Below are 13,573 nucleotides of genomic sequence, written 5' to 3' on the forward strand. Positions count from 1 at the left end.
AAGGTGTTGATTGTGAGGGTGCATTTAATAATGGAAATGGAGTCAGGGGAATGGACTTAGAAAGGCAATTTTTTTGGTCTCTGCAGTAGCAGTTGGCGTCATCTTGAAGATAAAACTTTGGGCTAGCGTTTGGGGCAAGTGATCCCATAAGCATGGATGTGCATGTGTGAATCTGTGTGTAATGCTTGTTTCTATTTTAGCCTTTTGTATTATTCCAGTAAATGAGAAAGTTTTTCCAACACTGAAACAGCCTTTTCAATGAAACAGTCTTTACAATATAGACAAACTGAAGTATGAAAAAGATGACTTTCTAAAACCTGTGACTCAGCACTAATTCCAATACTCAATTTTTCCCAATATAGTTAAAAAGTTTTCAATATTGATAAACTCTAAATTGAGTATGGAAGGGATGACTTTCTAGAGCTTGTGGCTCATAGTGATGTAAGTCTTATGATAGTAAAACTATGTTTCCAGACAGAAAACATGAGGGGAAATTCCAATGCAACTATCCAAACTGGATGACAAATCTGATAAATTTCTCTCACAGAAGAAATGTTTAGGCCCTCTGCTGAAGCTTCCAAAAGGTTAATATGAATCAGGCTGCACCAATGTTGACCAATTTGCTATCATGTGGTTTAGTTCAGACCAGGGACTAATAGGTTATTTCCCTCTTTGTATTTAAAATGTTGCCATCACAAAATCAGAAATTATTAAGATTGTCACATCTTTAATTCACCTGTATTGATCTGTGGAGGCAGCAGCTAACGCAGGCTGATGTAGCAGTTTACACCCTGCTATGCTTTGTGCTTTTTCCATAAGATATGAAATGTTAGGTTTCATTGTTTTGCATTTATAAGAGTCAGCATTCAAAGTCACCTATGAAATCTTACAACAAAATTTCTGTGAAATTAAAAGATGAGGTGTTAAAAATTTTTTGATTTGCTTTTATTTTAGTATCACACTAGGCAAAACTCAGAGAACTCTGGGGTACTAGGAATCAAACTGGGTCAGGCACATGCAAGGCATGCCCCTTACCCACTGTGCTATCTCTCTAGTACACAGGTCTAAAAAATTTAAATATTATATGATAATATAATATTGGAAGAGATTAAATTATGGTTGACAAATAGCCAACTTCACAGCTCTCAAAAAGATGCCACATGAAGTTGACATTTCTGCCTACAATTAGAAAAGTAGACAGTTTTCAATAAACAAAGTCGTTGGAAAATCCTGGCACCAAGACATTTAGGAGTTGCATTACATCACAGAAAAATATAGTAAGCATTTCTGTCTTGATTGCAAATGTACGACCAATCTGATATCTATTAGCATGTTATTTATTCTTATGATAAAAAAAGACCCACAATTGAGATGGAGTAAAGGAACAAAATAAGCCTTTAGGTTAGGTTCGGGGCAAACCATCTGAATACAAACTCTGCCTGGAAATGTGAACTAATTTCACAAGGGGGGCCATCTTGTGGGAGGAGCAGAAGGAACACCTTCAAAGAAAAATGAAGGCTTGTGTCCAAACAACCACCAGAACTTAAGCGTTTGTTGTTCATATCAGGTTTGAAGAGAATTTGAAAAAATTCAATCATGTGTCTGTAATGAACCAGACTTCAGGGACATGAGTCCCATTGCTTCTGGAGAAGCTCAGTGCTCACTGGGGAGGAGCTGGGTCTCTTTGGCCTAATTTGCCTCACCTGAAGAGAAGGCAGACTGATTGTGCAAAAAAAAAAAAAAAAGGGGAGCCCCAAAAGGCAAAAGCTGAGTTTATTTGTAAAAGCACTCTTCCCAGATTTGGGAGAGTTTTAAATAGAAAAACAATGATTCTAGGATTGCACACTGGATCCATGACTCGTGTGTGTGTGTGTGTGTGTGTGTGTGTGTGTGTGTGTGTGTGTTAAATAAGAAGTTTCTGTCCATCTCATTTTTCTCTCCATTTGTCCTTCAACAATATCAAACCTGACACAGTGGCTTTCTAATCTTTACAAGATAACATCCACAAGGGTTTTGAAACAGAAAAAAAAAGTCTGAATAAAAACTATGCATTTCTCAAGAATCCCATGGGTCTGGACTGAATCACCACTAAATCTTTGGCTTCATGTAACTTTGAAACAGATGTTTAAAGATATATTTGTCTTCCTTTTTTCAATTTGGCTAGTTTTTTTTAATTGTCTTTGCTTTTTTTCATAAAAGCAGACAATCAGCTGCTGGCTATTCACTTTAGGCAACAGATCCTTTTGTTGGTTTGTTTAAGGTAGGGAGGATGGTGTGGGGAAGGGAAGGTGAGAGGGACCGGGGTACGCCAGCCCCTGCAGGCTGCTCAGTACACTCTGTTCTCAAGGCTGTTTGCTATGCGGGCCGCAGGCTTTGGGCCTTTGAAGGGTTGAATACCATCTTTTGATTTACCATGGGTGATGGTGAGAACTGTAAACTCAAGAACACAATATAGATCCAGCAAAAGGGAAAAATCAAAATCCAAAATGACAAACATACACATACACGAACAGAAGGAAAACCAAGAGACACACCAACAGCAGAAATCAAATGAAGTTGGACAAGAAAAGAGCATAGTGTAAAAGCTTCATATTGGAAGGAAAAACACATATATAACTAAACAAGCCACTGCTCAAAACAGTCCTCTGTCCTAAAGAGTTTTAGGATAACAGAATAGGCATTTTCCAAGTGCATAAGTTGACAGGACAGCAAGTAAAGCTGGTAGATATTCAAAATCTCAACATCCCACTAGGCCATTTACAGTTTTATATGTGCTTTCATGCACAAGTCTTCCATATCTTCTCCATGCCTCCTACAAGCTAGTCCACTGAGACTTAATAGTGCTTTATATCTGAGCATCTTCTATTTGTCCAAACAAGTCAGCTGATTTAGAAAGTTTGGACTCAACTATATTATGAATGCTAGAGATTCAGGGAATTTACTTTCTGCGGAGTAACATTTCTTTTCTTCCATAATACAAGAGAACTCCATTCTTCCTAGAAGACCAATTAAAACCCAATGGAGATGATTAGTGGCAAGAGGGAATTTGAGGCCATCAGGCAAGGAATTTCTAAGTTCTCAGAGGCAATTCCATTGAAAATATAGATCTTCTCCAAATAAAGCTACAAATTTGAAATGGTCAGTTTTCAATACTAAGGAATAGTAAATATGTGTTATATAAGAATAATAAATTTACTGGTAAATAATTTTGGTAATACGATCAATAAAACATCCCACTGACTATGGGGTAAAAATGTCGGGAAGGAAGACAGAAATATCTACCAGGACTCTGATATTCCTTCCACATGACTAAAGTTAGAATATTTTTAATTAAGACAACAGAGGGGAAATCTGATTTACCTGTCCCACTAGGAAAATCTGCTGAAGATACCAGATGTTATCAAAACCACAGCAATTCCCCATTTAAATTTAATTGTGGAGCTAAAAGTGATTTTCCTTTATCCTACTCACAAAACCTGATTCTCCAACACCACCCTCCCCTTTTATCCTCCATTCCCTAAGTTTGCCCTCAGCTTTGACTGTTTTGAGTGGTGACCAAAGAGTTAGACTTAATGGCAATGCGATTGATCAAAAGATGGACCAAAGTAGCATGTTTTACACAAAGCTAAACGGTTCCAAAAAACCAAGAAAGGAAACTTAGAAAATAAATCATCTAGTAAAGAAACCACCACTGTCAGAAACCAGAAATCGACATCAAAAACCTCATGCAGAAACAAGGAGAAGATATTTGTGGCTATTCGGTTTTATCCTTGGTCTATTAAACAAGAGGTGAGCAGCTAACTTTCAAAGAACAAACAAGGAGTTCAATCAAACTAATGAAAATCAGAAAATAAAGGGAAGACAAGCCCAAACAGAGTGGCAGAGGGTACTTCATACGATACCTAAATTAACCATTAGCTTGACTCGACCCCCATCTAGCTCCAGACGAAGTGTGTCAGCAGATTCCCTGGAGGTGGTCGCCACCAGCAGCCCGTAAGCTCGCTGGGACATGAAGCGGAAAGATACGTCCTCTGCCTCGGTGTGCATAACCATGGGCATGATGATCTTCATGTACATGCTGCCGTCATAGCTCAAGATAGACGCCTCTGCAAAGAAACAAAAAGAATGGGGGAGATCAGTAGGGATTATTTTCCCCTTTGCTTCCAGGGTAAATGAACGAATAGAGAGGGCACTAAATTCACAGCCAGGTAATTTGTGTTTGATGGGCCTGAACTGTTGTCATTTTCAGCTATGTGTCCTTGGGCAGACCACATGCACTCTAATGGTGTTTCCTTATTGGCAATAGGCAGTAGGATGGCACTTGTTCCTGCCCCAACATGCTCATAGACTCGTCAAGACCCAAATGAAATATTAGATGTGAAGGCATTTTGCAAAAATGAAAATGTTCCTACCACCAGTGGTAACTGTAATTCTGTAGGCTGTGAATAAAAAGAAAAGTATATTTTAAAAAAAAAAGAAAAAACTTCTGGTGGCTTATACTTCATGAAAAGCAGGAGAATAGCAATTTCTAATCATGAAAGTATATAAATAGATTTTTGCTAGAGAGAGCCCATAAGGAGGAAAGAGAACAGTGTAACTTGGCCAGGACACGCTTGCAGCCAGGTATCATATACATTTTCTTGGCCCAATCAAAGATTTATAGAGCCAGAGGTAGAAAAAAATCTATAATGGTGGTACGGGGATTGAATGATGGGACAGTGTTTAGGGTGCTTGCTTGCTTTGAACAAGGCCAACTAGTGTTCAATCTCCAACACTGCATATAGATCAATAACCTTGACAAGAGTGATTTCTGAGCACAAAGACATAAGCCCTGAGAACTCCAGGTGTGACTAAATTCCTTTCCACCCACCTCTCTCTCTCTCTCTCTCTCTCTCTCTCTCTCTCTGAGATCTCTCTCTATATATACAGCTAATAACACTTTTTGTGAATTGTAGGATGACATTGCTTTGTCCTTTCTCCCTTTCTCCACAAGGAGCTTAGGTTAATCAGGTTACACCCATCACAGTGCTCCTGAGGCACTTCCATTCCATTGTGTTTATCTGTAAATTCTTCCATATGCTCTCTTCCCCAACCAGTTAATCAGCTTTTCCCCTAATCAGACTCTTTAACTTGTAAGGTTAGATTTCTCAGAAATCTATGATTTTATATGTATGAGTGAAATATTGCTTTTCTCCTCTCCTTATGTCTTTTGAATAGTTTACTTTAATGCAATGTCCTTTTTGTATAGATACAGAAAGACAGTTAATATTATGCTTTTGTAACTTAGGATTTAATTGGCTTTGAATATTATTCACTCCCAGGCATCTGCTTTCTCGACTTAAGCCTCAGTTGCCCTTGGTTCCTAACACCCTGAAAGCAGGGTCCTGGGGGTATGGTCAATCTGTACCTGTGAGGTGAGTGCATCAGCAGCCTGATGGCACTGTCAGGCTTTCAGATACCCCAAAATTGCTGCTGTGCCTTTGGCCAGACCCCAAAAACTTGGGGCAAAGTTTACCAAGAAAGTAAACGGCCAAAAGTTAGGCATGTGGTAGACACACCCACAAACCACCTCTGGCTCAGCTATATAATTGGAGGCATGGCCTCTCTGGTTCCTGATCGAACTGCTTAATGACCATGATCCCAGAGACTCAGAAGTGAATCTCAGAACCCAAAGGCTTTTGGCAGAAATGTGTCCTGTTCTTGCAGTAGGTTACTGGAACTGGGCCTCTCCAGGTGGGAATAGGTTTTGTGCCTAGGGCCTGTTCCCCCTGGTGGCCTGGTGACCACCATCCTCCAGAGGCCACTGGACAGTCAGGTTTGGGCCTGCAGTGACGAGACACACGGGGCCTCACCACATGGGGGTGGAGCCGACCCTTTCTCCCCCCCAACGAGTCGCTGCCTACAAACGACCTCTCTGACTCCTGATCAAGCTGATTAATAGCCATGATACCGGAGACTCAGAAACAAATCTTGAAACCCAGCGGCTTTTGGCAGAAATGCATCTGGACTGCGTACAAGGTGGCCACTGCCTCAGAGCTTATTGGAAAAACAAGGTATGAGCCGGCAGTGATGGGGCAGCTGTAGTCTCATGGGAAGGGGGCAGTACTGGCTCATCCTTCACGCCCTACCGAGGTCACGAGTTACCCCCCACAAGCAGCTCTCCGGCACGGCCATAACACCAGACACACAGAAACCAATCACGTAATTATCTGGCTCTTTGCAGAAGTCCAAAATCATGGCCGCGTGACATATGATTCTCATAACCAGCTATAGAAAGCAAAATATTTCACAATGCCTTTTCAGCAATTCTGATTGTTTGGGGGAAAATTCTAAACAATAATGGTGCATCTTTTGTCGAAATAATGAATGTAATCAATATAGAGAATAGCACAGCGGTAGGGCGTTTGCCTTGCACGCAGCCAACATGGCCGACCCGAGTTCGATTCCTCCGCCCCTCTCGGAGAGCCCGGCAAGCTACCGAGAGTATCTCGCCTGCACGGCAGAGCCTGGCAAGCTCCCCGTTATGTATTTGATATGCCAAACACAGTAACAACAAAGTCTCCAATGGAGACGTTACTGGGCCCGCTCGAGCTTATAGAGAATAGTTAAGTGGAAATCATCTGCCTCACAGGCATTTGAAGGGGTGGGAGGGGGGTATACTGGGGTTCTTGGTGGTGAAAAAATGAGTACCGGTGAAGGGAAAGGTGTTTGATCATCGTATGACCGAGATTTAAACCTGAAAGCTTAGTAACTTTTCCCACAGTGATTCAATAAATAAATATAAGAAGAAAAAAATAAAATTAAAAAAATTAAGGTGGAGTTCATGCCCAATTCAATCAGTTAATCAGTGGCTGAATAAATAGCAGTACTCTTACAAAAAAAGAAAAAGCAGGGTCCTGACAAGGGACTGAATGGACTCAGGGCAAGCAATGAGCTACCCTGGCATTGAAATGGGCCAGGCCAAAGTGCCACAATTCTTAACTATAAGAGTTTGATCATAGACAAATGCTGTCATGATCCAAAAGTAACGGCCAGACTAGGACCCTGCTTGGGGTAGGAAAGACTATCTGGCCTGAGCACTGTAGTCTGAGCACTGTAGTCTTAAGATGGCCCTAGGAGGGCAATTCTATAAGTTTAAGGTATTTCTTACTGTATCCATACAAAATGATTTATATTATATATGCTTATAAGTTTGTTGGACAAGGAGAGGAGAAACACGCCCAGGGGATTCTGCTCTAGGGTGGATTGATCTGATAATGAGAATCTGTCCTAGGAGAGGATTTCCCCAAGGGAAATTCTACCCCTATTGATTGTGATCACACCTATGTGTAAGCCCCAACCCCTCATGCTTTGGGATTTAACTAGACTGTAAGAGTGGGCTGGGGGATCAGAATCGAGACTCCAGAGAAGAAGGATGAAGGGAGATGGAGGAGGATAATGAAGTAGCATGAGGGAGGAAGAAGCAGGAGGGGAAGCAGAGGACAGAGACTGACATCAACCAGCCTGGCCCTTGTTTCTTCCCTTGCTTGTCCATTACCATTGACCTCCCTGGGGTGGGTGAACCAGCATGAGACTACCGAACGTGGGTGGTGGGAGAGACAGAGCCGCTGCCGCTGCTGTGCTCTTTTTGAGTTTACACAGTGAATCATTTTATTTTTATTGAATTTATTTTATTGAAAATAATTGTCTTCTATAAAAAAGAAAGCTTCTACTTGATGCCATTTTCAGCCCAAGCTCTTTGATTAGGAGTTGTCCACTATATGCGATCTGGCTTAATGCTACAAGGTTAATGCTCCAAATGTAATATTCACTTAGTGCTAGTTTTTCTTTTTTCAAAAAGAAAACAAAAGTTCATACAGAGGAGTGTTACCATCCTAAAGTGTTATCAGCCTGGATTTTAACCGTATACATCCAACACCAAACCCAAGAACTTTTTTGTAATATCACACTTCTCAAAATACTTAATTTACTCAAATTACTTAATGATTATATGCTCAAAACGTGTTCAATCATTTACTCAAAAATATTTTTTAAAGAACATAGGAAGAGAATATTGTCCACATTCCTAAGAAGAAAACCTATCTCTAGACTCAGTTCTTACTAAATATTTGCTGAAGCACAATAGGTTTTCTGTACCTATATGCACCTCGATGAGTACAAAAGTCAAAGAGGTTTCTGTCTGACTGGAGTTATGTAATACAAATATGCATTAGAATATAAAAATGGGCTATTTACACAGGACAGATGTACCAATAAAGTCTGCAGCATTTAGGGGAGAGAGAATGTGATATGCAGGTAAGTAGAGCAGATTGAATAAAGTCTAGGGGTGGAAGAAGTGATGGCCGCAGACATGTCTGTTACATGAAACAACATCTCTATATAATAAGAGATAGAAATAAAGGTGTGCTCAGATAATGACAATGAATTTGATTTAATAGATACTGAGGCACATTTTGAAAAGTATTTAAATAAAGGTAGTTTGAGAATGCAATAAAATCACTGGTCTACTAGAGATTGGATGAACAGTTTTCATACTACCAGGTATTATGATTCATTTACCTGTAAAAGCAAATGAAGACATAGAAATCGCTCATGTATAGAAAAAAGAAAACAGGAAGAGGCCAGGCAGACTACCTGTAAAGTACTTAAAATAGTCTGCTCATGAATAATAACCCCACCCCATTTATAAATCTCATGAAAGATCTATGAAACACAATATAAATAAGCTGGCTCATTCCTGGGAAGCAAATATCATCTGGAAAATATGACATGCTAATAATTGTATATTACAATTTACAAACTCTAAGAGAGTAAGAGATAAAGGTATGACAATTGCAGACATGATTACAATAAAAGATATATTATGAAAATTCTTTTTTAGATGGAAGGCATAATCTAAATTTAACACATGCTTAAGATGTGAGAGATAGTTTTATTTCCTGGAAGAACCAAATCAAAAGAAGGTACATAATGAGAGCTAAAATATATTGAGAGTATACTCTTTGCTTAGTGTTTTGATAGGACTTTACGAGCATTAAGAAAACATTAATACTGGCAAGTATACCAGGAATAAGACAACATTATTTGTATAGATAATAGAGTACATGACAAACAAATGAGAAAGTTGATAATTGCATGTGATGGGTATGACTTTCATGGTCTTAAACTTAATCATCCTGTCAAATTATCAGAGAGATATTCTAGGAGTCCATCTATATTTTGAAGCACCCAGAGTATATCTCTATTGGTTCATGGTAGCCTATGGTGTTATTGTGTGTAAATATGCTTTTGTGTGTGAGACCATGCTCAGGGCTGGAGAGATGTGTATGACAGCAGCTACAAGGCTTGCCTTGTACATGGCTGACACAGGTTCAAACCCTGGCACACAATATAGTTTCCCAAGCCAGCTAGGAATGACCCAGAAGCACAGAGTCAGGAGAAAACCCTAAACACTTCAGACGCAGCCACAAAAACAAAACAAAAATAAATCTAAACACCAACACCAACAAAAAACACAACACAGCCAATTAAACAATTAAAGAAAAGAACCACAAAAACTGGAAATAGCCAGTGTTGGCAGAATTGTGATGAGAAAGGATCTCTCATGCATTGTTGGTGGTAATGTGCCTGATTAAACTTCTATGAAAGCAATATGGAGATATCTAAAAAAAAAATAGAATTTCTGTATGATCCACTGACACCACTCTTTGGTATCTACCTCCAAAATACAAAAACACTAATTAAAATGGATATAAATGCACCAATTTTCATTGAATCACAGCACAACAACCAAGATGCAGAAATAATCACATGTCCAACTTTGGATTAATGGCTCAACATGTTGTGTTAAAAATATACAATGGATTGGACGGCTACATGCAAAAAAGTGGGCTCAGATCTCTGCCTAACACCATGCACAAAAGTAAGATCAAAATGGATTTATGACCTCAACGTCACACCAGAATCCATAATGTTTATTGAAGACAAAGTCGGCAAAACTCTCCATGATATTGAAGCTAATGGTATCTTCAAAGATGTCACGCCACTGGCCGAGCAAGTGAAAACAGAGATAGACAAATGGGACTATCTTAAACTAAGAAGATTCTGCACCTCAAAAGAAACAGTGATCAAAATACAAAGACAGCCTACAGAATGGGAAAGGATATTCACCAAGTACACATCTGACAAGGGGTTGATATCAAGGATATACAAGGTACTGGTTAAACTCCACAAGAAGAAATCACCCAACCCCGTCAAAAAATGGGGTGAGGAAATGAACAGAAACTTTCGCAAAGAAGAAATTCGAATGGCAAAAAGGCACATGAGAAAATGCTCTACATCACTAATCATCAGAGAGATGCAGATCAAAACCACAATGAGGTATCATTTCACACCACAGAGATTGGCCCACATCCACAAGAACAAAAGCAACCAATGCTGGCGCGGATGTGGCGAGAAAAGGAACCTCCTTCACTGCTGGTGGGAATGCCGGCTGGTCCAACCATTTTGGAAAACAGTATGGACGACTCTCAAAAAATTAGAATTTGATCTGCCATTTGACCCAGCTATAGCACTCCTAGGAATATATCCCAGAGAGGCAAAAAGGTATAGTTGAAGTGACATCTGCAATTGTTTGTTCATTGCAGCACTCTTTACAATAGCCAGAATCTGGAAAAAACCTGAGTGCCCAAGAACAGATGACTGGTTAAAGAAACTTTGGTACATTTACACAATGGAGTATTATGTAGCTGTTAGAAAAGATGAAGTTACGAAATTTACATACAAGTGGTACTACATGGAAAGTATCATGTTAAGCGAAATGAGTCAGAAAGAGTGGGATAGACACAGAAAGATTGCATTCATCTGGGGAACATAAAGCAACAAAAAGGGAGACTAACACCCAGGAATCGCTGAAATTAGTACCAGGAATTTTGCTCCATGAATGGAAGGCCAGCCACACGTTCTAGGTGAAAAGGAAGCACAGATAGAGAAGAGAGCACCAAATGAAGGGTGTTGTGAGGACCCTCCCAGGGTGGGAGAAGCATGTTAAAAGTAGTCTATAGACCAAACATGATTGCCACTCAATGCCTCTCTTGCAAAACACAGTACCCAAAAGAAGAGAGAGAGAACAAGGGGGAATACCCTGCCACAGAGGCAGGATGGGACGGGGGGGATGGGGGGTGGGGGGGATGCTGGGACCCGTGGTGATGGATAACGGGCACTGGTGGAGGGATGGGCACTTGATCATTGTATAACTGAAACCCAAGCACAAAATTTGTAAGCCTATAACTGTACCTCATGGTGTTTCACTAATAAAAAAAAAAGAAAGTTAAAAAAATATATACAATGGAGTATTATGTGGCTATGAGAAAAGACAAAATCATGCAATTCGCCACTACATGGATAGAACTAGAGGTTGTCGTTCTAAATGAAGTCAGTCCAATGGAAAGGGATCAATAGCAGAATGATCTCTCTCATATGAGATAAAGGAACAACAAGAGACCAAAAGTAACAGAACTGAAGAGTTGGTCCACAGAGCTGCATTTGCTGGAGGGGAGGAATGGCAGTGATCACTAGGGACCTAAGGTATGGAAGTGGTACTTCGCTGGTGGGTGTGGTATTTGAATAACGTATGCCTGAAGCCATCACTAACAGTATTGTAAATCATGGTACCTCAATATAGATTTTTAAAATACAACATAAAATTACATCTTCTTAAGCAGTGAAGAAAGAAGTGCTAAAATATGAGTATAGTTTTTTTTTAAAATTAAGCTTATTATTTACCACTTCTCTTGCTTTTCATTTCTTCCTGTGGATTTGAGTTACCATCTGGTGTTGTTCTTTTCCTCCAATATAGCTTCATTCCTCTATATTTTATTGTCAAATATATTATATTTCTACACGCTATAGACCCAACAATACAATTTTATAGGTATTGTTTTATAGTATCTCCTTAAATGTCTCAATAAGAAAGAAAAAGATATGCATAATTATACTTTTTTAAAAAAATAAACATTGCCTACATGATTACCTTTACTGGAGCAATTTGTTTTTTCATGTAGAGTCAAATTACTGTCTGCTCTCACTTCCTTAGAGAATGAAGTTTTTTAGGAGTTTTTATAGAACAAGTATACTAACAATTAAAATCTCTGTTTTTTGTTTACCTAAGAATGTCTTTATTTTACTCTGATGTCTGAAAGACAGCTTTGTTGTTTTGTAGGATTCTTGGTTGACAGTTATATTTCTTTTGACATTTTCATTGTTGCTGATCTTATATGTTTCTGAAGATACATCAGTTATTAATATTATTGGTGTTCCCTTGTATTTAATAAGCCACTGGGCTCTTTCTGCTCCCATGATTTTTTCTATCTTTGGTTTTCAATAGTTTTACTATAATGAAATTAGTTGTTAATTTTTATGTTCATGTCATTTAGTGTTTACTGAGACACTTTGTAGAATGCATTTACAACAAATTTGGAAAATAGCTAGCAGATTCTTTCTCTTTTTTTAATACTTACCATGTATTTCTATTGATACACTTAATAATAACTCATATTTTTTGATGGTGTGCTTATTTATCTTCTGTTTTCTTCTATTTGGAGAGCATAATCTCTAGTAATCTATCTTCAAGTTTACGAATCTTCTGGCATATTAATTCTATCACTAAGTTCCTCTAGGAAACTATTTATTTATATTATGGTAATTTTTCTAATTTTTACTTCAAACAAAGTTTTATTACAGGTAACTCCCAAGCAGTGCTCAGGAGAGTGGGAATTTATTCAGCACAGTGATGCAGGCTTGATAATTCAGTGCTTGGGCCTAGTTATGTGATGCTGCTTGGGCCCAGTGATCCTAGAAGAGCTTATGGGCTATACCTTGAAGTATTTGGGATCATGAAGTGCTGGGGGCTGGGAATTCAACTCTGTACTTTGAATATGTAAGTTATGTTTTTCAGTGCTTTCAGTGATCATATCAGATCCAATACTGTACTTCTGAGCAGGTGCAGGGAAAGATTTATGATACAAATGGAAAGCTCCATACATATTTTTATTATTTTATTAATATTATTAAAAAATCATTGCCACTTTTTTGTATTTAAGGTAAAGTTTTCAATAGTTTTTGTTTTGTTTTGGGGGGCCTCCCTATCATTGACTCCTCTGTAATCATAAGCGAAGACCCTAATGATGCAGGGTTACTGGGGCTGTGTAGTGACAAGGATTACCTGGGACACCCCAACAGTGCTCAGGGGCCTCACGGACTATACTTGATGCTCAAGAAACCATAAAATTCAAGGGATTGAATCAGGTTTGGTCACATGTAACACATGCCCTTTAACGTCCTATACTAATACCAGGACTCTCCCTTAACTCATATTTATAATTACTTCTGGGAAGTTTTTTTTTCTGCTAAGTTCAACATGTAGGGCCCCTCAAAGCAGTATCAATTACATGTGCTTACTTGTATATATGGACCATAATTTTATTTTTTGTTGCATGTTTCACATTTTTTCTTGTTGAAACCAGACATTTTACATGGCAAACTGTAGCAAGCCTAGATACTGCTCCCTGTTACC

General features: G+C 38.9%; 1 protein-coding gene across 19 annotated transcripts in view; it reads right to left on the minus strand.

The window, feature by feature from the left end:
- NRXN3 (neurexin 3) overlaps positions 1-13,573 on the minus strand; it is a 1,716,647-nt gene that overhangs the window by 1,080,852 nt on the left and 622,222 nt on the right. For all 19 annotated transcript variants that reach the window (XM_056134049.1, XM_056134032.1, XM_056134029.1 and 16 more), the window contains exon 8: positions 3,903-4,106. In XM_056134049.1, coding sequence (XP_055990024.1) covers positions 3,903-4,106 — 204 coding nt within the window. The remainder of the gene's footprint in view (positions 1-3,902; positions 4,107-13,573) is intronic.

The sequence above is a fragment of the Sorex fumeus genome, unplaced genomic scaffold (genome assembly GCF_029834395.1).
Source record: "Sorex fumeus unplaced genomic scaffold, SorFum_2.1 ptg000098l, whole genome shotgun sequence".
Classification (NCBI taxonomy): domain Eukaryota; kingdom Metazoa; phylum Chordata; class Mammalia; order Eulipotyphla; family Soricidae; genus Sorex; species Sorex fumeus.